The sequence below is a fragment of the Antedon mediterranea genome, chromosome 4 (genome assembly GCF_964355755.1).
Source record: "Antedon mediterranea chromosome 4, ecAntMedi1.1, whole genome shotgun sequence".
In the NCBI taxonomy this organism is placed as follows: domain Eukaryota; kingdom Metazoa; phylum Echinodermata; class Crinoidea; order Comatulida; family Antedonidae; genus Antedon; species Antedon mediterranea.
In genome coordinates, this window is record NC_092673.1 from 30164170 (window position 1) to 30190402 (window position 26233).

A 26233-nucleotide genomic window follows, 5' to 3' on the forward strand; every position below is an offset into this window, starting at 1 on the left:
ATTCTAACTTAAATATTTATTTAATTTTCTTTATTATGTTAATAAAATATTGTTTAATATTATTGGTTGTTGATGAGCATTGTAATAATGACGACGAGTATTATTTCGTTTTAGTTTACAGAAAGGAAATCAACATTTGTACGCGCGCGTTCACCAACGAAAGTTTCTTTCACCATTAGGCCTATGCTACATTCTTTCTTGCAAAGAGACAATTCAGTCTAGTATATCTACTTTTAATGATCTAAATTTCGTACCTCGACAAATCGAACAACCAATTTACTAAATGATATCGTATAAATAAATAACTATAAATATCAAATCTGAGACCAGCTCTGAATGGTTAGTTACCCGAATTAAAATCAAGGCCTAATCAAATAATGTAAATAATGACTACTTTTTTAGTTGATATTTCTAATACATATTTTGAAGAATCATAAATGTAACATCAAATTTTAGACCTAATTTTAAAGCAAAATGTGTATTGAAGTCTAGCAAGACCGATAGTTCATTTTTTATTTAAAAAACTTCAATAGATCATGTTGCATTTTATAATAATTTATTCAACATGACGTTTATGTAATAATTACGTTAAAGAAAAATTGTTAAAATAAACAGATTCAATAGAGCCTGAACCTACCCCTCTAAACCAAAAATTACACGGCCAATATTTTTTGGCGGCGTAATCACTGGTTATACCCGTAAGGCGATTGGCGTCAAAGCAATGAAACGATCGTCCAACCAAACGCATGATTAGACTACTACCAGGCCCACAGCATAATACTGACCCGATCGTTCGAAATTACGATCGTTCGAGATCCCGATCTTTTGAGGTCCTGATCGTTTGAAATCCCGATAGTTCAAGATCCCGATAGTTTAAGGTCCCGATCGTTTGAAGTCCCGGTCATTCGAGGTCCTGATCGTTCGAGATCGTGATACGGTCTATTCCTCCTCAATTGTTGTTCTTTACACCCTCTAGTAAACAACAAATTATAATATAATGTAATACTTAAAAAGTGAAAGTCACAAATGCCAATTTTTCGTTCAGCAGAATTTGAACAAATGCCGGAAAATATTAATAGGTGATTTTTCAGTGCTTATTTATATATATTACTTACAATTTGACTTTTTAAGTAAAGCAAATACCAACGTCTGGAAGCGCTGCTCTTTGCATTGCATTTTTCAAGTTATCTTTCGTAAATAAAGATTTAAATAAAACGTTATATATTTTATTGTTTTAGACTACAATAGAGTGGGGAGAATGCTCTTTATAATGAGTTGTTTATAGGCTACAATTATTTGTTTGTAAAGGCCACTCTCTTAACATTCGCTGAAGATCATTACTATTATCCAGGCAATAATAGAAGCTTTTATATTCTAGTAATGGTTGCTTCTTCAAATCTATACGCAGCAGTATAAACTACGCATGCGCACAATATATTAACGGCATTCAGGTTTAGTGGTTGTCATTGTTGGCAAAGAAACGGGGTTTTAAGTACGCAGTAGGCCTACAATTTAGCATAGATAATTCCATTATAATATATTTGCTTTACTTTAATAACAGTAAAATAATGTTAAATAGGGTATCACTCCACAATAAAATTACCACTGTTCTTACAAAATGATTAATATGTAATGTCACGGCTCGACACTAGGCTCGACACTAGGCTCGGCACTAGGCTCGGCACTAGCCTGGTGTAACGAAACGAAATTTGTACACATGTTCAGAAATATGGGCCTCTCAACATGCTCACAATGTTCATTAATCTCTGTACACACTATCAAACTAGATTGACAAAAAAGTGTGATGTACCCAAATATGGTAGTGATATGCTCAAATATGGTAGTGATATGACATCATCATGTCCATATAGGGGCACATCATACTTTGTTTGTCACAAGTTTGATAGTGAGTAGACAACGCTTTAGATTGCTGAATTTGTTATGGCAGTTTAAGGCGAAATACGGCTCTACTCATAATCAATTTTCGAGCATTTACCGTACTAACTAATATGTTACGTGTACATTTTAAAAATTCCCATGGTAGTTAAAAATATATAAACTTGCCCTTATATGGCTTTTTTCATTCAAAATACTAACATTTGAACATAGTAAACTTACTTAATAAATATGGTAAAAACACCTTATACTACAGCCTCTCTTTTGGAAACATTAATACATCTACCTTATCATTAACAGCTTAGAAAAGAATTATAAAATCAGTATAATATATAATATTATGAATAGAACGTTTTGTTTGTACACTGCACTTTCATATGCATGGTCAATCCATTTCGAACCCACTTACGATTTACATAATTATATCTCTATAAAATGTTTAATGTACATTTATTATATATATTATAATATATTCAGCTTGTCAATAAATCAAATAACCACAATATTGGTAATTGTTATGAAATATCTTTTGTACGCAAGCGTAAACTTTGTTAATGGCGTATCACCGGTCAAATTCTAAAAAAAAAAAGGAAACCCAAGTACCAATTTTAAACTTTACCAATAAACATACGTAAGAGAAACTAGAATTCAACATCCATATACCTCTTACTGCATAAACTGTAAACAAACATGTACTACTATCCCAGGGAGAATTGCAATTAAAAATAGAGACGACTGTTAGAAGGAGCCTATATATCATAAACCCAGACCACGAAACGACTAGTCATAGACTAATTGCAACGGTCCTATTTTAATATCTTCTAAACAGTCTAAGATATAGAATTAACAGTGGTTCCATAGCTCTAAACCAAAAAAAAACATCCATTGTTTTTAAAACCTATATCTTGAGAATTCTCTAAGTAATCATTATTTTCCCCCATAGTGCCCCTTGCTTAGATCATGGCATCTGGTTAAAACAAGAAGTCATCGTAACAATTCAGTAACAGTTTTAACGAATCTTCAATTTCCCCAAGTGCCATATTCATTTTCAGACCAGCGTGGATCGGAAGTAATGGCAAATAGGCCTAACTAGCCTAGTTTGTGACGGCGTTTGCTCAATGTTTACAATATAGACATTATACTTATTTGAATTAATTACACAACCAAGATGTCCCATAATTATATTTCACGAGAATGGCGACGATAATTAGTTACAAAAAAAAAAGAAAAACAACAAAAATGTCGTTGTCATTTGGTGTCTTTTTAAAATCTCATCGTTGTCCGTATGTATTTTAATGCTTTTGTCATGTACATTGTCCTGGTTGGCATTGTTATTTTGTTGTATCATTCATGTCATTAGGGTTTTTGGACACCAAGCAGAAGAATATTTTGCGCAAGACTAAAGTGTTAAGCTTGGTTTCCACTAGAACGTAACGCAAGGACGTAAACGCAACGCAAGCGTGTTGACAAGCAACAGTTCGAATAATCTATCGCTTGTGATTGGTCAATTCACGTACGTTGCGTCCTTGTGTTGCGTCTCTAACGCTTGGTTCCCACTAGAACGTAACGCAAGCGTGTTGACAAGCAACAGTTCGAATAATCTATCGCTTGTGATTGGTCAATTCACGTACGTTGCGTCCTTGTGTTGCGTCTCTAAAGCTTGGTTCCCACTAGAACGTAACGCAAGGACGTAAACGCAACGCAAGCGTTTTAACCAATGACAAGCTTAGTTATAGACAGGTAGCAATCACAAGCGAATAAGCCATGGCTTGTAATTGGTCAATTCACTTGCGTTGCGTTACGTCCTTGTGTTGCGTCGCTAGTGGGAACCACGCTTAACCAAGCATTACACTTATATTTCTATATCACCTGGACCCATCCTACCCAGCAGAAATGTTTTTAAAATTGTCATTTGTATTGTCGTCGTTATATAATCCTTGTCACTGTAGTAGGTCTTTTCTATGGTATACACTTGTGCTGTTATAGTGTTCGTTACGTCATTCACGTTGTACACATAAAGCTCAGTCTACACTATCGAACTTTATGCGACAAAAAAATGTGTGTGTGTGTCCATATTTGGACATTATGATGTCATATTGCTACCATATTTGGGCATATCACTAACATACTTAGGCACATCTCACTTTTTTTGTGAAACTAGTTTGATAGTGCAGACAGAGCTTTACACTTCAGTAATGTCAAATGTCATTGTCAGTTTCGTCGTGTCATCTTCGTCATTGTAGCCCTCTCCAAAATGTTAAATCATGACGTAATTATCGTTTTGTCACAAAAAGTATGACAGTTCAAAACAAATAAATATTACACTAAAGTTTTTGTAAACAAACTACTATTTACCAGTTTTAAACTAGTTAACCCGTTAACCAGTTAACTAGTTAAACTCTCGATGTGTGATTCATCTTTTTAGAATTTCTTGTATTATTAGCACGAACGCTATTATGATTAATATTATTTACACTGTGTCTCCTTCGCTTTGACGAAGAATGTCTATACGTTGATTTCAAATGCGCTTCATATTCATCGTCTATAAAACGGATGGGTTCGAATCTCTCCCACTCCTCTGGAATTTGAAAACCTCCAATATTTGCCGGCATTGATGGAGACTTTGGTTTTACCTTCTTTCTATGAATTGCTAAAGGTGTGAGCATCTCGCCAAACTCACCATCAGCCCATAATGGAGTTTTCGAGTCTTTGAGGTCTTTGGATATAATGGCACAAGCATCTGACACACCAGATTGCACGGATTGTAGACTATCTGGTCTACTTAAAGGCTTGATGACGTCTTGCATGGCATGGTAGAAACCGGTACCAATGACGCGATCATCAGAATTTGATCCTTCCCGTATCTGTGTCTCCATGTCCTTCATTCGAGAGTCCATCTCTGTTAAAGCTTCAAACATTTCATATTTGAAGCTTGAGATGTCTTCTTTTAATTGGTTGATCCATTGATCCTGGTTACCCTCGTCGTCATCGCGTTTCGCGTCGAAAATATAACGCGATACAAGTTTTCCTATAATTTCCTGTTGATTGAAAAATATTAAGATATCTGTTGTTGATGATTATAGTGATTACATAAATACAGTAGAATCCGTATTAAGGAGAAATTTTCGGGAGACAACCAAAGTGTCTTCGTAATAGGGGTGTCCTCCGCATAGAATGTCTCTTGAATAAGAAAGGGTCTCCCAGACAATGTTAAGCTGGCCCACAATTCAGTATCTAGGACATGTTTTGGAAGAGCTCCTAGTGGCTGTCTGAGTGGCGGTTTCTATATAGTTCGTTACTTGTTATAAAGTAGGCCCACAGTACGATATTGAGTCCCCGTTCGCCATTATAACATAACACACTAACAAGAAAATTACCGTATGTTTTTGTTTTTAACCCTATTAAATTAATTATTTTACCTGATAAACTCGCTGCTTTTCCTCCATAAAAACTTTATTCCGTTCCTATTTAAAAGTAAAATAAAATAATTTTCGTCAATTGAATATAAAATTGCAATAACATAATCAACGTGTCTAAGAACGACAAACTAATAAGATATAATTTCGTTTTACTGCGACACTTACAGGCTCCCGTATATTATACGCTAAAACAGGCCTATATAGAAACAATCCAGAATGTGAGTGTGTTGTGTGATTTATGAAGATGAATCCGGCCAGATGCCATGCTAGAAAGGAATAACCATTTAAATAGCTTCATCATAAGCTTTGATATCTATCGTACATTACATTATCTGTTTATTATAAATTATGCAGTACCCATTTACGTTGTCAATTATGGAGAAAGAATTTCTGTATATATAGTTAGAACAAGTCTGTATAAAAAAGTAATTTTTATTAATAGCATAATAATACAATTATTAGTAATATTGATAATTGAGAAGACAGAATATACAATTTCCTTCTCTTTCTTTCGTTTCGTGTTTAGCTTTTCGGCTATTTCTTTTGTGTCTCGATTTAACATAATCAGTCACTGCTATAAACAGTGTTTTGTTCAAAATGCTGATTTATGATTTTAAAATCACGCGTAATACCGTTTTATTAAGTTGTATTACAGAATCAGTAAATAACCAAGTTTGTTCATACATCGAAATTGGATAAAAAAGATTGTGAAAAGAAAAATTAATTGAAAATAATGTCCAAAAAAGACGAGATAAAAATTGGTCAGCAAATTATATAACAATATTACAATTATTAGTGACACCGGAAAGGACTTTTTCGTTTGACGTGTGTGTTCAAATCACGATAAAAATGTTATGGCCTTTTGTACGCGCATGTCACAAATGTGATGATTAATAATTAATAATATACTATATCATAGTAAGTTTAAAGATTAGTTTAAAGCCCACATGGAATACTGAAGCGGCTTGTTTATAGCCCCACCTAACGCTCAAATTACTTTATAAGTTCAGACATGGGGGAATAAAAATTGAAAATTACTACGAATCTCTGACATCCTGTAAATGCTCAATAATTCAAAACTCATTGAAGCGTCGAGGTTAGGGGGACCCCAGTGTGTACATCCTTTTAAATATAATCTCTCAGTTTTATATACAGATAACATGCCCGGCTAAATGAAACACACGTGATCCCCGTTGATATGGTAAATACAAAAAAATGTTTATTAAGCGTGGTTCCCACTAAAGCTTGATTCTCACTAGAACGCAACGCAAGGACGTAAGCCGCAACGCAAGCGAATTGACCAATCCAAGCGATGGATTATTCGAACTGTTCCTTGTGATTGGTCAATTCGCTTGTGGTACGGCTTACGTTCTTGCGTTGCGTTCTAGTGGGAATAAAGCTTAAAATGCAACGCTACGTAACGTAGAGACGTATCGACGCAAAGTGCGTAATCACAGGTAGGAACTAACGATGCAAAAGTGCTGCAAACATCGTTACGGGAAATAATTTTTTTTTCAGATGGGAAATTAACTAAATTTACTTACCATTTTCTTTTTTCTTGCTTTTTGCATACATACTTTTTCTCTTATATAGTTGACAATATACCAACCCGTTTTAAGCGTTGGTATGACGTTGAAAGGTGGTGGTACCGTTCCTCTTCCTTCAAAATAACTCATCCAAAGTTTAGATCTAGAAAATTTCCATTGCATATCAGCATCTTCCTATAGAAATAATTATAATACATTTTAATTGTAATGCTGTATTACAAATGTCTATAATTAGGTTGTTAAGCCGATTCGTTAAGTTAGCATCCGGTCGTCAAAAACGGGTTGTATATCTGAATGTTTGATTATCGCGGGTTTTAGAGCCTGCATTACATTTTCGACAACACTTTGTTTTTGATACAAAAATCCCAATAAATTCTTAAATTAAACAATGGTTTATGTTGTATCGCAATACTCTTTGATTAGGAACATGACGCGGTCTTCTACTATTTAATTTTAGAATAATTTTACTAACCGCAGCAGTAAAACTCAGTTACGTAAACCCATTTAGGTCACAAAGACCCCCAGTGGGTATAACCTCTTAACGTTATATTTACCAGAGTATCAACTATTGTTTTATTCTAATCTCTCTCTAACAAGGCCAACAGCCATTAAGTCGCGTGCTACAATGCATAGTGATACCGGACCGACAGACAAACAGACCGACAGACAGACAGACCGACAGACAGACGGACCGACCGACATAGTGAACTATACTGACCGAAATTACTGAACATGTTTAAAAATGTTGAAATGTTTAAAAACATTTATATTTTTTTAATTTACACGTGCGTAGCCTGTCACTTTTGACGTGCTCGTATAACGTAATTTCGAGTTGAAAAGTAAGTCAAGAAAACAGAAATCGGGCAAAAAGAGTGCGCAATAAATGGCAATTTTGTAAACGCTTAAAATTGCCTGAAACGTACTCTTATTTCATCGAAAATAAATTTTAAAAATTTTAGGCGCGCGTACGCATGCGTTACATGCGCTACGCACGTAATTGTATTGCCATATGATGATTTATGCCCTGAAATTTATGAGTACCAAATTTTATTTAATTGTGATTCATGGTTGTTAAGATATGATTACAAACGTGATTTCGTTAAATCGTGCGTAGACCGCGTAATTTTTTATTGCGCACCGTGAAATCATAACCACATCGATTCCTGGCCATAAGGAATATTCTGTGAAAAATTGATTTAGCTAGATTAAACTGATATCAAGATAAGGTCATAAAGCGATAAAACGCATAGTGATACCGGACCGACAGACAGACAGACCGACAGACCGACAGACAGACCGACCGACCGACATAGTGAACTATAGAGTCGCTTCCACGCGACTAAAAATGGGATAATAATTCATCAGTTACTTTACAAAATGTTTGTAAAGCATTTCTTGTCTTGTTTGATTGTTGGCAAGATAAAATTCATATTTGCAAGATAACTTCACGATTGTATTGCAAATAGATATATACCAACATACAATGCCTATTATTTCGATATAATTGATGACTTTGCAAAAACTGATTAACTCGAGTTATTTGTATCTTCAATATTGGCCGAAATATTAAAAAACACGCCCTCTGTGGTTCTCAGCAGTACTTCGCAGAGTTTCGAGTGAGAGCAGAGTGCTTTTTTTTATATTACTCTATTGAAGAAAATAAGTCTGTTTATGACCTTATATTTTAAAGTTCTGTTTGATTTATCATAAATATTTTTCTTTTATCTTGTTCATCCTGACAAAAATTGTGCGACAATAACTAAAAAACAAATTGAAAAGATGAAGACGACATACCTCAACACGTGTATACGTACTGCTCATCATAGCAATAAGTACATTTAAAAGAACAACAATGGCAATGATGTGATATGCAGCATACAGCAATGTCGCCACGCTTTCAGTAAACTCATGATTGACATCTCGGTGCAGTCGCAGAATATCAACGTCAGGCAGTCCAAATAACGCCCAAAATAATGTTGCCATTGTATTTAATAACCTGTTTAAAAGAATTAACAATCGTTATATAATCCAATGGCTGCAAACAACGAATATGAACATAGAGAGGTTCAACTCACATGTCTTGAAGAAAAAAAGATGGAAATAATAAAGGTGGGTTGTTTCTATGAAAGACAAAACAAAACTCACATGTCTTGTTAACCTCTCTTGTAAATACCTTTTTTGGGTGGTTTAAGGTTAAAGATTTATTGTCCCCAAAACTTGAGATGAATATTGTAATTTTGTAGTTTTAATAAAATTATTCACTTCCACAGAAGCCAACGCCGCTTGTGCGTTGACCTGTACCATGTACCCATTTGTACTCATGGGTAGAGAAAGGCAAACGTGTCCTTGCCTAAGGACACAAGCAATGCGACTTGAATTGGACTCGACTTTCGGATCTCGCGAACAGAAGTCCATCACACTGCGCCACATGCTCTCAACACGCTCTTATACTAATTACTTACGTTTTAAATGGTGAAAAACATCCATCACTTCCGGAGCCAGAACAGGAAAGAAGATCTTGATCTGAATAATACCAATATAATTGATACATTCCGATAGAGAAAGCAAACCAAACAAACGAAAAAATCAAAAGAAACTTCAGAATGTCTAACATCATTCCTCCAAGAGAAATCTGCATAGGTCCTACATGTCGGTTCATTACCGTCAGACAAATTGGCCTCAGCAAGCTGAGAACCTTAGCGATTGCAAACAATGCTTCCGAGACAAGTATTGGATTAAACGCCTCCCACTTTGCTCTGCCTTCGGCCTGGATTTGCTTCGCTGTTTCTTTATTACCACCTTTATTTCTTCGACCAATAGATGTTGACCCACCGGAAGATGTGTCACTAGTTGATAATGATTTGACGCTTTCTGAAAGTTCATCTATCTTTTCATCTAGAGTCTTTAACATTACGTCCATTTCATAAAGACTGCTGTTGACACCTCGGTTGAATTCTGACTGATCATTTTTAAGACTCTCCACTTGCTTGTTTAAATCATCAATCTTGTCTTGAATAACCTCTAGTGGATTGTCCGTCATGTATGGAGTCGTCAAAGTGGTTCCTCCGCTACTCGTGTAATCAAAATCATCTGTTGTCCCAAGAAAAGAAGCTGTGGCTGTATCTGTCACTATTGTAGCATTCGTTGGAATTATAATGTCTTCAGTATTCTAAAGTACAGTTGAAATAATTAAATTTAGTATCCATTTGCGCAAATAACATAACTCGTCCTGGTGACGAGTTAATTTCTAGACATACTAAAGTATACAATTTGAATAATCATATTTAGTATCCATTTGCGCAGATAACACAACTCGTCCTGGTGACGAGTTAATTTCTAGACATACTAAAGTATACAATTTGAATAATCCTATTTAGTATCCACTTGCGCAGATAACACAACTCGTCCTGGTGACGAGTTAATTTCTAGACATACTAAAGTATACAATTTGAATAATCATATTTAGTATCCACTTGCGCAGATAACACAACTCGTCCTGGTGACGAGTTAATTTCTAGACATACTAAAGTATACAATTTGAATAATCATATTTAGTATCCACTTGCGCAGACAACACAACTCGTCCTGGTGACGAGTTAATTTCTAGACATACTAAAGTATACAATTTGAATAATCATATTTAGTATCCACTTGCGCAGACAACACAACTCGTCCTGGTGACGAGTTAATTTCTAGACATACTAAAGTATACAATTTGAATAATCATATTTAGTATCCACTTGCGCAGACAACACAACTCGTCCTGGTGACGAGTTAATTTCTAGACATACTAAAGTATACAATTTGAATAATCATATTTAGTATCCACTTGCGCAGACAACACAACTCGTCCTGGTGACGAGTTAATTTCTAGACATACTAAAGTATACCATTTGAATAATCATATTTAGTATCCACTTGCGCAGACAACACAACTCGTCCTGGTGACGAGTTAATTTCTAGACATACTAAAGTATACAATTTGAATAATCATATTTAGTATCCATTTGCGCAGATAACACAACTCGTCCTGGTGACGAGTTAATTTCTAGACATACTAAAGTATACCATTTGAATAATCATATTTAGTATCCACTTGCGCAGACAACACAACTCGTCCTGGTGAATTCTAGACTAAGTATACAATTTTAAATAATCATATTTATAGTATCCATTTCCGCAGATAACACAACTCGTCCTGGTGACGAGTTAAATTCTAGACACATTAAACTATCTTTGTTTAGATTAATTCAAATTTAATAATAATTATATTTTGGTTAAAAATAATCAACAACACATAATACATATTTATTTTCACATACTACTCTGTCACATTCTTATCTAAAAAGTTAGCATTTGTTATTAAGAAAGTTTGTAATTTATGTTGTTAGCTTTGTCATGATTGCAAATTTAAATTCAACATGCTGCTAGATGGAACGTATTATTATAAGGTAATAACAAACATCATGTTTATGGTTCGTTCGTTCCTTCGTAAAATAGACCGTTTGAATGATATTTTATATAAGATATGTTCCACTGTACAAACATTAGCATAAACGAGACTGTAATTTTTATGTACATTATTTTTATTTTTTCCATCAATTTATAACTATGGTTTTACCTGAAAATGAATAACAACACGTAAAACGATTGCTCCCCAGTAGAGTGATAACATGACGAAATCCATAAGATTCCAACGGTCCTTCGTATAACGTAGACCATAGTACCAAATTTCTTTAATTTCGACCCATGTCAAACCTATCAAAAAATAAAACAGGTACAGAAAGTTAGATTAATATATGAAAAGGTTGTATGGAACGCTAGTGGTGTAAAAACTAGAGGCATTCTATATTGGTTACAAAATTGTGTAAGTTACTTTATTGGGTCGAAGTGTCTTCTTAATAGGAGTTTTAATGTAGGCTACTACTGTCTACTTACCTATTACCCAGGCGACAATACACCATTCCCACAATGTTGGCGTCGGAGTCATTTCGTCCACCTGGTCATTATTTGGCATCGATTGCATTCCGAGTAAGAGCAAAAAAAGTACATTTGATGACGAGTGACAAACAAACTGAACATAAGGAACTCGCATAAAACTTCTAATTTGACCATACGGATAAATAGCATAAGCGGTACAAAGGACAGGGAAGAACAGAGCTATTAATACTGTAAATGCGAGAGAAGCAGACCAATGGTAGTCGAACCAGGCTGGTAAATCTTCGTACCAAATTTGTGTAAGACATTGCTGACAATGAGGATGAGCAACGAACTGCAAAACGAAGAAAAATGCTGTTAAAATACATTAAAATAAAAGAAAACATTGATAATTGCATCTATCTGTCGTGACTTTATAAACCAGCAATATATAGTATAGCAATATGTTGTTATTGGTTCGACTTCCAGAATTCACTCTATTATTCGATTGAGACAGATTTGTTCGACTCGAGTATGTCTACCGTAGTATGTATAGCTTAGGTAGGCATATTACTTGGTGAATGTATCATTTTGTAGTTCTTAACGAAGCTTGGATCTGGTGCAGGCGAATTGTCAGAGCCAAAATTGGCAAAAACGTATGTAAAATTTAAAGAAGAACTAACGAAAACAAGGGTAGGCCTACATTAAAAATATCTAAACCGGTTTCAGATATTGCACTTTGGAGTATATTAGCATTGTTCCATTAACCCTATCTATTAAAAATAATAGTCCTACTACTTATGTTTTTATTTAGTTCACAAAGTTTAGTTCTGATATTATAATTGAATACAATCAAATATTCAATGTGAAACGAAAAGACAAAATAGTATTAGCTAATATTAATAGCTACATATTGCAGTATATTTTGTCTGCACGTTAACCGTTCCTCGGTAAGTGCTAGTCACAGTAATGAATCATGAGGCAAGCTATTACATTGACAATGTTGTAAATAGTTTCCTATGTTTATGTGACAATCAGTCTGTTAGGTATAATCAATGCATAATGACATTCCAGCAATAACGAGATACAGTAAACTATTATAGTGAAATACGTAACGGAATAACAAAATATCGCGTGCGTTTATGCAGTTTACAGGCCTATGCAATAGTGCAATACAGTAATGCAACGCAGTAGAACCTTCATATTAAACTATTCATCGAGGATAACCCAGAGGACACTTTGTTGGACTTTAAAGTTTATTATTATCTGTGGCTGTTGCTTAAGCTTGGTTCCCACTAGCGACGCAACGTAACGCAACCTACGCAACGTAAGAAAATGCCCTTCCAATAAATTGTGTTTGTCACCGCCTGCGTGAAATCGAACCTGCGATTTTTTGCAGAACTATTGCGTCGTCGGTTCATAAAGCGTGGTTCCCACTAGCGACGCAACACAAGGACGTAACGCAACGCAAGTGAATTGACCAATCACAAGCGGTGGCTTATTCGCTTGTGATTGCTAACTGTCTATAACTTCGCTTGTCATTGGTTAAAACGCTTGCGTTGCGTTTACGTCCTTGCGTTACGTTCTAGTGGGAACCAAGCTTTACTCTTGCGTGCATTGCGTTCTAGTGGGAACCACGCTTTATGTATTGTTTACGCAATCTCTTACCTTTCTTTGTTCAAAGTTAATAGCTATTTTTACTTTATATGGGGCAACTGAATTGGTCATGTCCTCGAGTTCTTCGCCCCAAGGGTCATGATTCAAAATACATTTCTGTTCTTTAGAGTCCCGAATATGTCCTAAAATATCGGCAGCAAACTGTTCACATTTTTCCGCTAGGTCACGGAACTCGGCGGAGAATTCATGATTCTTCTCCGATAGTTTCCGAAGTTGGACACACCTCTCGAAAGCTGTGTTGATTGGATCTGAGCTAGTTAATGAAATATAAGCAGGACTAGCAAGTCCTTTATAGATATTCAACGTCCCAAGGCAATTTTGTAATGTGTTGACTTCTGTGTGGAATGCATAATCTTCCGGGTCATCAATACGAACACCGTATTCTAGAAGATTTCGTATGATGTCATAGTTGTTATGATGCGCAGCTAGTACTATTGGAGTGACGTCTGGATGGAAGTCGCCATTTAGTGCCCGACAATTGAGGTATTCCTACAAACATAAATCAGAAAAAAAAAGAAATTATTCAACATCGATACATAAGCAAGAAAAAAACATCGTATAACTATTATCAACATTCTATCAATATTACTATCAACATTACTATCAATATTATTATCAACATTACTATCAATATTATTATCAACATTACTATCAACATTACTATCAATATTATTATCAATATTACTATCAATATTATTATCAACATTACTATCAACATTACTATCAACATTACTATCAACATTACTATCAACATTACTATCAATATTATTATCAACATTCTAACAACATTACTCTCAATATTATTATCAACATTACTTTCAATATTATTATCAACATTCTAACAATGACTGTAATAACACAATTATTGAAATTAACATTCTATTTTTATTAATGCTGCAGTTTGTTCTATGTTGAAAAGGCAATGCAATTTTATCATCATCAATATTATCAACATTCTCATTAACATAATCAATATTATTAACATTATCTTTATCACCATTACTATCAACATTCTCATTATCAATATTATCAACATTCTCCTTATCACTATTACTATCAACATTCCCATTAACATAATCAATATTATCAACATTATCTTTATCAATATTGCTTACATTCTTATCATTATTCACATAATGATTTTGTATCAACATTGTAATCCCATTGTTGTTATTATCAACATAATTAACAATTGTTATCATTATCACCACGAACATTTTCATCAATATTGTTATCAACATTTTCGTAATCAAATCAACAATATAATATAGTTGTTGAGCATCAATATCATACCCCCCCCCCCACCCGCCAAAATCTTTTTCTCATTATTGTCATTATCTATCAACATTTTCATCATTCTTGACATTATTCTTAAAACGATTCCTCAATCTTGTTATCAACATTTTCGTAATCAAACAATACAATAATTGATAACATTTACCGGTAAATTCTTTCTCTTGATATGTTCGCATATAAGCTGTACGCCTAGAGTAAACTGCTCGTCCACTGATCGTAGCAAGGAATCCCCCAACTGGATACCGTGTTCCAAAAGCACTTTGATGATATCTGAGAATCAATTAAAAGACAATTTACACAATTGAATTACAAGTTAGAGGTTAATAGTGTATCGATATCGGGTTAATGATATGTTTCCTTTATTAGGTGGATTGTATCGATAAATGAATGGAGAGAGAATTACCCATTTTCAAGAAGATGGTTAGATGAAATAATTCTTATTTTCTCAAGAAATTATTGCTCAACAAAATGCCGTGCAAAGTAAAGATTAAGAGACATTTACATGTGAAACGACCTGGGGACAATGATATATATGCTTTAACACTACGAGAAGTTCAGAAGACACTTTATTAGGGGGAGGGGGGTAGATTTTATTAGGGGGACACTTTATTGAGGGAGAAACTTAGGGGAAACTTTATTATGGGGAACTTATAGGGAAGACACTTTTAAATATTAGGGGTGGGGAGGCATTTTTTATGGGGGTGGGTGAGACACTTTATTGGGTTCCGAAAATGTTCTCTTAAGCTTTTATGAAAATATTGGTTCTATATCTTATGCAATATACATACACAGAAGATTATGTTAATTAAGGGGTGGGGGAGGGTGTGGCTATGGTGGGGTGTATGTTTTTTCACCCAGCCTGAAACATGGCATATTTTAAATATTTGATTTGATTTCAAATAAATGAATGGTAACCATTTATAATTAAACTGGAGAAACAAATTCTGTATTACATATACACAGTCTAGTGGTGTATATAAACACACTGAAACAGTTTATGATCACCGTCCATTCACTTGACATAATGAAATGGTCTATCCAGTAATTACCCAATGGTATAAATGCCGACGTTAATATCCTCACTATATCATTGTGTAATATATGGGTCAACTGATGACAAAGGTCACAGAAGTTATTGCGGATTTGGAGGTTTAAAACGCCGGTCTTGTCACGAAATACTAATTTATTTAAAACATCAATTTGAAAACAAGTTGCTGTAACACGCAAAGGATCACACGGACTATACATTTGGGTAATAGACAAATTACCCAATAGTAAATCGTTCTCTGGCGTAGGTTTTAGATAAGTTTTAGCTAATTTGATATACTTAATTTGCATTTAATTTAAACTGATTATTTGGCATAGATAAAATATCCATGCGTACTCATTCATTTTAAATGAAGGTATACAGTTATTTTACATAAAGGAATAATGAATATCACACCAAAATAACATTAAAATCGATTCCTAGGATTCTACAATATGCCTACATTTCTTACCAGAAATCATTTACTATTATGTGTGATAGACATGTAATTTCGTGTGACAGACATGTAATATTCGTGTGACCGACATGTAATATTCGTGTGACCGACATGTAATATTCGCGTGACAGACATGTAATATTCGTGTGACAGACATGTAATATTCGTGTGACCGACATGTAATATTCGTGTGACAGACATGTAATACTCGTGTGACCGACATGTAATATTCGTGTGACAGACATGTAATATTACAGACATGTAATATTCGTGTGACAGATATGTAATATTCGTGTGGCACGCGAGTACCAATTCAATTCAATTCACATTTATTTAGCTGATTGTGTGTGAATATAAAAAAATCTAACACGCGATGATACGCCTATTATGATTAAAAGGATATTTGTTATGACAGAAATTGCCTTTAAAAGTACACGTAGCCTAATAGTGATTTAATTGATTTTTGTTAATAAATGGAATAAATTGACTTACAGTAACAAAGCAACAGAGACAATATTACTCAATATTATACATACAAATTAATATCTCAGCCAACAAAAGTACAATGGGTTTAGACAGAAACAGAACAGACAATATTGTGTGTAACGACTGACGGCTTGGCACGCTTACAAAAACGTAATTAGTATTTTAATTTCAATTAGTACAATGTACAATGGATAGGTTGAAACGGTCTTGTAGCTTAAGCGATTAATTCAATTCAATTCAATTTCTTTTTATTTCGGAAATATCATCCATATTAATAAACGTATAAGCAGAAAAAAAAAATTCGTAAACTCTAAACTTAAGTATATAGAATGCTTCTCCATCTACAATACATTTTGGAGTTATGGAGCATATTTACCCAACATGTTTTTCACTTGCGTCGTGGGTTCAGTGCTAGTCGCCGCTCTTGAGTAAGTTAAGACATGTGAATGGCACTATTGATGTAGTTTAAGATAAACCACTTAAAAAAACAGCGATAAACATACGATGTAGACTTGAATAACATATTGGGAATGAATGAATGTAATATTTTCTATCCTATTATAATGTTTTCAACTTTACTAGCGTGTGCATTATGTTATACCGCCCTCTGCCATACGATAACGCCATAAGATAAAAACTAAAACTGCTTAACTGAAGTTTAATTATAATGATATTTATCGGCAAATTTTAAAAAGTACATACTTTGCAAGGAGCAGCACTAATTGGTTATCCACTTTTCTTTTACTTAAGGTCGATCAAAAACAATAATAGGTCCTACATTGCCACTAGCTAACTTCAACAAATTAACAATAAATATATTTGATCAGTCTTATCAGATTAATTTAAAGTCTGTAATGTGTTTGCATATATAGGCCTATATATATATTTCATATATAGCAGAACACTCGATTATGTATTTGTACAGTGGCTTTATATATTAAGTAGCCAGGTTATGTAAACAAATACATAATATTAATAATAATGCAACAGCAATACTGCACCCGCCACTTTGTTTTAATTTTCGGTTTACATGTAATCGTGTACTAAACCAATAAAAGAGCCAATCGTCATGACATATATTATCGATCAAATAAGTATACACAATCATAAACTAATAGACTTTTAAATAATTCCACTACTAAAAAGAAATGTCAAACAATATCACGACATCAAATAATTACGGTTTATCGAAATGGTCCGAGTTGGCCTCTAGCAGAAAAATTCGATTAGTTAATAAAATGCACAAATGAATGGCCTCGTCTTACAACTAAAATAATGACACAACCATTATATTATATTTATTTATTACTATAATCGTGAATTGATTTACATAGAGGGAAATGGCGAACAGACATTTAATATATTCATAATAAACCGTTAAGGGCACAAATTGTTAGTGACGTCATCGCGGTTTATCAGTTCCTTTCCTAACAATCAATTATATTGTTAATTTTATATGAAAAACAGGCAAAGCATGTAATGAAAACTTATCTAGTTGGTCAACACAGAATGAAAACAACAAATTATAAGTGTAGTATTGAACAATTGATGTGATGGCACTAGTTACAATCCGTTACGCGTGAGGAATTTGTGAATGACGTATACAATGCATAAACGGACATAAATAGAGAGAAGATCGTACTCCTCGTTGCTTAAGATGATTGTACATAATATTGTAGCAAGCTAGAGATGTTTTGAATAAAAGTACGGCACTCGTCATCAGAAGATTTCATAGACGTCACATTTCTAAACAATGTTTAACACAAAATTACACATTTAATTTTACATAAATGGAATTGCATTAATTTATTAGATTTTTAGACTCCGTTTTCAAGCATCACATAAAAACTCATATACTTTTTGCGTCAGATTTTTATTTTTAGTATGGATCGTACTAAAATGATTTATAACTAGGAGAGTAATCCATCTAGTAGATGAAGTGTCCAGGTAGAACACTTGAAATCACGCTACATACACGTTTCATACCTCATTATAACATTGACAACATTGACAAAATGCTTTGGACTTTGAAAAAACATAGTTTCAATAGTAATGTTACGGAAATGAACGCATGGGCATGTTTAAGCAATGCATGAGATTTATGATGGATGTTGTTTAATCTTGCAGACGAATACAAACTTTCTTAAATAAGCAAAATCTATTTGAGTGAATCGGACATTCATGAGTTCTGATTGGTTGTGCGCGATTATCGCACCGCAAAAAGTACATTTAAAATATTGAATACACGCACGACGACGGGTAAATCAAACCAATTCGATTCGTGGTTGTATTTGTGTCGTTTTTTCTATGCTTGTTTTTGTTTTTATGTAATTTATGCTTTGTATTATTGTATTTCTTTGTCTGGGAAATAAATGAATATGAATATGAAACGAAAAAGAAGAAGAACGACGGCTTTTAATTAATATATCCACTCAGTGCTGTACCTCATATTAAAGAAATTGTAATAATTAGTAATATGGACCGAAGGTGTCTGAATCCCAATCAAACACAATTGAAAAAAGAGCTATCAACCAGCCAATCTAATTATCTAAACGAATTAAATTTCACTATTCCTTGCAAATATAAATACTTGCTTTGAATTATTCAAGTGATTCTTGATTTGCCATTAGTGTTGATTGCAATATCACGAAATATACTATCCTATGAATTAAGTTGTATATTGAAATGAGAGTGTACACTCTGTCAGACAAAGTACTCCGTAGGCAGACAGAAGTGATATCATAATTATACATTTGGCCATTTGAAAATTAAAAGAAAAATAAGGAAGAGAATGCATTTGAAGGTTATGATGTCAAAACGTGCATTGTCAATTTATTATTGAATTGTTTGTTCCAGGAAAGATTGGTTTTGTAGCGCGCCTGTATAAAGTCAAATGGCAATCATATGTGTTCTTATTGGCTTAGTCATTAGAAGTGGAGCTAAAATTATCGGTAGAGTAATATGCCTACCTATATTACCACAAGAGGATGGAGAAGATAGTGAGTTGACGTGAGACCGAGTTGACTGAGGTCTTCCGAGATGGTTCAGGGCCGACTAAATGAAATTCGATTCAGTAAAGAAAGGGGAAAGAGAAGAGAGATGGAAAGGGTTCTAAAAATAGAATGGTAGAGAGGACGACAAATCCTCTTTTATATATCAGAAGATGGTATGGTATCAATTCTGTTGAAAACAAATAAACAACTACATCTACTTCATTATTCAACAATACATTTAATATATTAGACTAGGTAATATACTGCGCAATCATCCGCATATTGGTGGGTCCCATGTGGGCATATCAAATGGGGACTACGTTAATGAGGTATTATAGCCTATAAAAATATTCTCTTTCGGGAAAAATTATTATGGGCGGGCACTTCGACATAAAAGAGGCTTGGTAGTACCGTTAAAACACAGAGTAGAACACCTCAACGGTATCCCCCGAGAGAAATCAGAATGGTTGTTTTATACAAATATTGCGCATGTAATTTGGTTTTAAAGACGTTATATTGTAAGGCTATTATCTCAATGTGTAAAAACTTACAACTACGACATGATTGCATAAACAGCAAATCTAAAAGATATCATTAACATAAGCAATTTCCACAAAGTGCAATGTTTTCTATGTAAATGAAAACGGGTGATATAGGAGTGAGTCATTTGTTGATCCACAACTATTGAAAGATCAAAATATACAGTTTTATGTTTGTTAAAATAGGCTTATTTTTAATTTGCAATGTTGGTAAATTTACAGTAGGCCTAATACTATTATTAGTAGCTGTGGTTGAAGTTCGGCTATTATATTATCCGTTTTGCCTTCACTCTCACACTAAAATATATACGGTAACTATAATATGGTTCAGGGTTGCTTAAGCTTGGTTCCCACTAGCGACGCAACGTAACGCAACCGACGCAACGTAAGGAAATGCCCTTCTAATAATTGTGTCTGCCCCCGCCTGCGTGAAATCAAACTTGCGATGTTTGCAGCAATATTGCGTAGTCGGTTCCCTCCCACGTGATTACGCAATACAGCACTTTGCGTCGATACGTCGCTGCGTTGCATTTTAATGGGAACCAAGCTTTACACTTTAATATAATAGACGTAGGCCTACGTATTGCCTGGTATGGTAAACCAGCCTAGCAGATTCAGGGTTGTTGTCCACACGAAAGCATCTACTGTAATATAATGGTTCAATCTATATATCCGATGTAAACTAATTTAGCCTTATGTAAACCAACCTTCGCAGGATTAAACGTGTTTGATATTAATTGCTTTTTACCTTTTAAACATGTCACAGCAATCATCCAATCACAGCGCGGAACTATGTGAAGCTGTATTGACATTTTATTGCATTTTAACTGAGGCTAGATATATTGCATACTGCACACGATCATCAATGTTATCGTCAAGTAATGCGATAAGCATTCAGTAAAGCACGACAGTTTGAAATGTCAAGTTTCTTGTAGAAGGCTCACTATGTTTTAGATCAATCAACTTCATACTCAAAGTCGGATCTATATCACTACCCTTCGGGCAATAACTTTCTGCAAGTCGAGTGTTAATTAAATAATCTTCGTCGCTCGTTTTACATCTTTACTGCCATTTGAACCATTTAAGTTAAAGAGAGCGCAATTGTTGCAAGATATCAGGACACACAGCTCCAATCATGCAATTAAAACATGGTCTGTTTCACATATAAGATTTGTTATAAGTAAAACCATTATCTCTATTAATACACCCTTTGATATTATAGTATATCTATCTTAGGAACATAAGTCATCCGTAAATGCCACAAGTTAAGTTCACAAATAGAGTGAAAGACAAATCAGATTCATAGTCCAAAAGACGTTTTTTAATATAACAATCAAAGTCTCTCTGCTTTGTTTTACATAATTCAAATTTATAATCGGCCTCCTCTCATCAAATTTTCCAGGAATTGATGGGACACGTCATAGGGAATCGTGAATGTGATGTCACTCTTCTCTGATGATATAGTGGGCGTGGCAACTATACAGTATCTTGGTGGAGTTATTTAACAAAAGTCTATAATTTATAAGATAGCTTCTCAAAAGATATCGGGCTTTGAAAGTATCCATAATTGGCAAGTTTAAGTTTTAATTGATGCCAGGTTGTCTATTGTAAACAACTGGACTTCTTAATTGTGTAAACATAAATGAAGAGGTTGAAGTAGAAAACAGATAAAACAGCTTTACTTTGAATTATAGAGCAAATAATATAAGGTAACCGAACTCCTGCAAGATGATTTAATGTGCTTAAAGAGTATAGCTCCGGGTTTATTGCAGAATAATAAATAACAAACAATATTACGAAAAAGTATAGAACGCCGTTTCGCTCAGCAGCTGTCGAATAAGTAAAATTATTATAAATGTTGTTATATAAGGTTTATGTTTTAACCCTTTAATACCCTATCTATCCCTCTCCACCATTTTTCAATATCTGTTCTACTAGAATATTTATGCAAAAAACATATGATAGTGATAACAACAGCCGAAGTAAAACACAAACAAGTTGTTATTATTAACTTAATAAGTTTAATCATGGAGATAGCTCCATGGTTTAATACAGTAAATATAAATCATTAAAAACTATACTGTTTATCATGTAAAGTAAAAAATGGAATCGCATTTTCCAGATTTGCCTATCACAATAAATGTTTTACCTGCTATATACCACAAAGATAAATATATTTAGATTTTGACCTCATGATATTAATATTATGAGAAATGTTACGTTTCTATTAGCAAAACTTTAATAAAGCAAAACTCGTCAAAATGTTATTCTATCTAGTATTTATATTGAAATTGGAAAAGATCTGATATTGGATTTAAAACGTAATAGGCTAACGTTATATTTCAACTGTAGAGTAATGAAATATGTTTTATATAATTACAGCTTGGTTCACACTTGAACGAAACGCAATGACGTGGGCATATTAGTCGACCAATCACAAGCAAAGATTGCGCCAAATTGCGATGCGCTTACATTCCTAGTGGAAACCGAGCTTAAACGACGAAAATGTCAACGATTACAAAATGCCTTGGTTTGTTTGAAAGTTTAACAGACGTTGGAATGTTGCAGAATAATTCCATAACCTACAGGAAAATATGATTTGTGTGCCGAAAAAAATAAAAAATGTATGTAGCTATGTAGCCAATGTGACACACGTTATTTATGCAACATTTCCGTTCCGCACGAGTAAAAATACTTCTACGCCACAACTCTGGACTGTCGTATACAACACCGTACTAACTAATGTTTTGACAGACCGCGCTCTTATTCGTAGAAATTCTAGAAATAACCAAATTTGTTTACAGGTCCTCTGTTGATAGAATCGATAAAAACCATGTTAATTGGCAATGTCGGTTCTTTGGGATACCGTTAGCAACTGACGCCATACAATTATAAAGAGAATAGATTTTGTAAACAATGTCAGGTAACGAAGATAGACCTACACATTCCACAAACACTTTCATCATTACTTAACGTACACTATGAAACATTAAAGAAAACAACACAATCGAGTAGGAAGATTTCTTTCTAAGAAAGCTAAGCTAATTTAGGCATAATCATTAATTATAATAACTTGTTTCAATACATATCCGAATTAGGTAATTTTAGTGATGGTTTAGGATTAGTCAACATGGCATTGCTAGATTGAAGAGGTTCTTTTATCCGAATAAACGAAAAAAAGTATAAAACATCATATCATCTAATAATCCTGCTCAGTTATTATACTTAAGGCTAGTATTATTATCAATAGCGGATCCAGTATTTTAAAAGGGAGGGCCTAAAAATGGTGAAGTGAAGTGCTGGACATCCTGGTTTGAATCTAGCTCTCAAAAAACTGAACCATTTTTTTGTATCTTCTCCTAAACCGAACAATACGTTGTTTTCTGTATTCTTCTAAACCAAGGAGTTTCAGCTAGGGTCTAAATCCTAAAGTGTCTAGTACGACGATTTCCCCAAAAAATAGTATTTTTAGAACAATATTGTTCCTATACTGAACGCACCCCTACACGGGCTCGGCAACAAAAGGTGCATCAGATAGTAGGAACACTTGATCTAAAATTATAACATTTTAAAGATTATTGATAACTCACTCACATACGTTTAATGTTTAATAAGCTGTCATTTCTCAATGAATAATTGTAACTTTGTAATAATACAGACACGCCTGATTTGACACACTTCTACGTTGCCTTCATTTCAAGTTATCATTTGTCAATAAAGAAAACAAATTTATATTGCAACAAAAATACAAGACAATGTGATTTACAGACACGTGATTAGCGAACAGAACATAAAAAAAAAGATCAAATCAGCGACACTTTCCTGTCATTTAGTTTTAATATTAACATTTTGATTATCTTATGGGTAAAGTATACATTGAAAAAATTCAATGCTGCAACGATATACGTAGTGTGCTGAGACAATAAACATTTGATTTTCAAATGTTGTTTTGAATACTAGTCCTGTACTACTCCTAAACTAAAATACAAAATTCAAACACCGATAGAGGGCACGCTATTTAATAATTCAGTCCCTATTGAAGATACAGAGAGATCGAGATTTAATCATCTGTGTGACGTCACCAATATATTGATTTTTATGAGAAAAAAATTAGGCCGAATTTTGTAGCTACCAACAGGACGGTTATGACTTCAAGAATATTTGATGGTTGTAACATATTTATTGGATCATATTCCCAAGTCAGTAATGTTTGTCCAATGTTTACCTGTGAAGTGTCACAGTGCCCTTGCGTGAGAAAAATAATTTGCATTTGCTTGAATGCGTATGTCTAAAACAGGAGTTGAGTTGTATTTCACCAGTTTCTATTTAGGCCTAATAAACTCACGCTTATTACAGTGATATTCGAGTTCGTCCAATTGTCACACACAATATCGATTTTCAACCAAAAAAATTATTCATTTGAATGATGAGGCTTATTGTATTTCAAGACGAAGTTGTTCATGTGGCCATTAGGGAGAGGGAATACGATAATTACCCGATTGGACTGCTTAAGTTGCCCTAATAAAATCTTAGAAAAGAATACACTTCCCTCATAATCGATTTTTTCTGATACATAATCATCTTCAAGAAAATAATAATTCAATACATCTCATTGCCCAGAATGGTTGTTATACAATCTATGCTAAGGTATAATTTACGTTAAAAGGAAAGGTTGGTTTTCAAAAAAATGTACAGTATTACTACACTTAAAAGAAAGTATTGGTTAACGTATTTTAGATTAATTCATTGTGTTACGTAAGAAAATGATATTGTTATCTAGGCTAAAGTAACCGAGTACGTCTAGACTTGAAACGTGATTTTAAGCCATGGAAAACAATAATTTCGAGATGCAAAATAAATAAGTAAATTCGGTGAAACAAAAATACAACAATAACAGGGAATAACAAAAAAGAATCATCTACTAGACTAGACTAAACAAGACTAGACTAAAAAATAGTAATAATTTCCATAGTAGGCGTTAGTTAGTTATCCCAAATACTTTAATGTATAGTTTTGTTTGTTTTAGGAGGCCTTATTAGTTATCCCACATACTTTAATGTACCATTTTGTTTGTTTTAGGAGGCCTTAGTTAGTTATCCCAAATACTTTAATGTACCATTTTGTTTGTTTTAGGAGGCCTTAGTAAGTTATCCCACATACTTTAATGTACCATTTTGTTTGTTTTAGGAGGCCTTAGTTAGTTATCCCACATACTTTAATGTACCATTTTGTTTGTTTTAGGAGGCCTTAGTTAGTTATCCCAAATACTTTAATGTACCATTTTGTTTGTTTTAGGAGGCCTTAGTTAGTTATCCCACATACTTTAATGTACCATTTTGTTTGTTTTAGGAGGCCTTAGTTAGTTATCCCACATACTTTAATGTACAATTTTGTTTGTTTTAGGAGGCCTTAGTTAGTTATCCCACATACTTTAATGTACAATTTTGTTTGTTTTAGGAGGCCTTAGTTAGTTATCCCACATACTTTAATGTACCATTTTGTTTGTTTTAGGAGGCCTTAGTTAGTTATCCCACATACTTTAATGTACCATTTTGTTTGTTTTAGGAGGCCTTAGTTAGTTATCCCACATACTTTAATGTACCATTTTGTTTGTTTTAGGAGGCCTTAGTTAGTTATCCCACATACTTTAATGTACCATTTTGTTTGTTTTAGGACCTCATGATAATAAAAACTAGTTGTTAAGAACCTAATACAACGGTTAATAATTTCAAGCACACACAAATTATTCAATCAGAAACCAAGTTGTGAGCAGATATTGTGACAATTAATTATACATTTCGTTTACATTTGACTGTAGGATTATGGTAATTGGAAATAATAGAAAAGTGACATTTGTAATATTAAACATTGTAAATGATATTACGATTGCAAAACAGTGTTTAAAATTTCATAAGGAGGAGAGATAAGAGATAAATTTATTGAACAAACGCTTTTGTATCGGAGGATTAAGTGATTGCT

At 33.8% G+C, this 26233-nt stretch overlaps 1 protein-coding gene across 1 annotated transcript in view; it reads right to left on the bottom strand.

The window, feature by feature from the left end:
* Positions 1-348: 348 nt before the first annotated feature.
* Positions 349-26233, bottom strand: part of LOC140047243 (short transient receptor potential channel 4-like) — a 47426-nt gene continuing 21541 nt past the window's right edge. Inside the window, exons 3-11 of the mRNA XM_072092143.1 lie at positions 14898-15022; positions 13448-13945; positions 11801-12134; positions 11484-11620; positions 9325-10031; positions 8657-8858; positions 6860-7036; positions 5316-5360; positions 349-4934 (exon numbers count right to left, since the gene is read on the bottom strand). Coding sequence (XP_071948244.1) covers positions 4290-4934; positions 5316-5360; positions 6860-7036; positions 8657-8858; positions 9325-10031; positions 11484-11620; positions 11801-12134; positions 13448-13945; positions 14898-15022 — 2870 coding nt within the window. The 3' untranslated portion in view covers positions 349-4289. The remainder of the gene's footprint in view (positions 4935-5315; positions 5361-6859; positions 7037-8656; positions 8859-9324; positions 10032-11483; positions 11621-11800; positions 12135-13447; positions 13946-14897; positions 15023-26233) is intronic.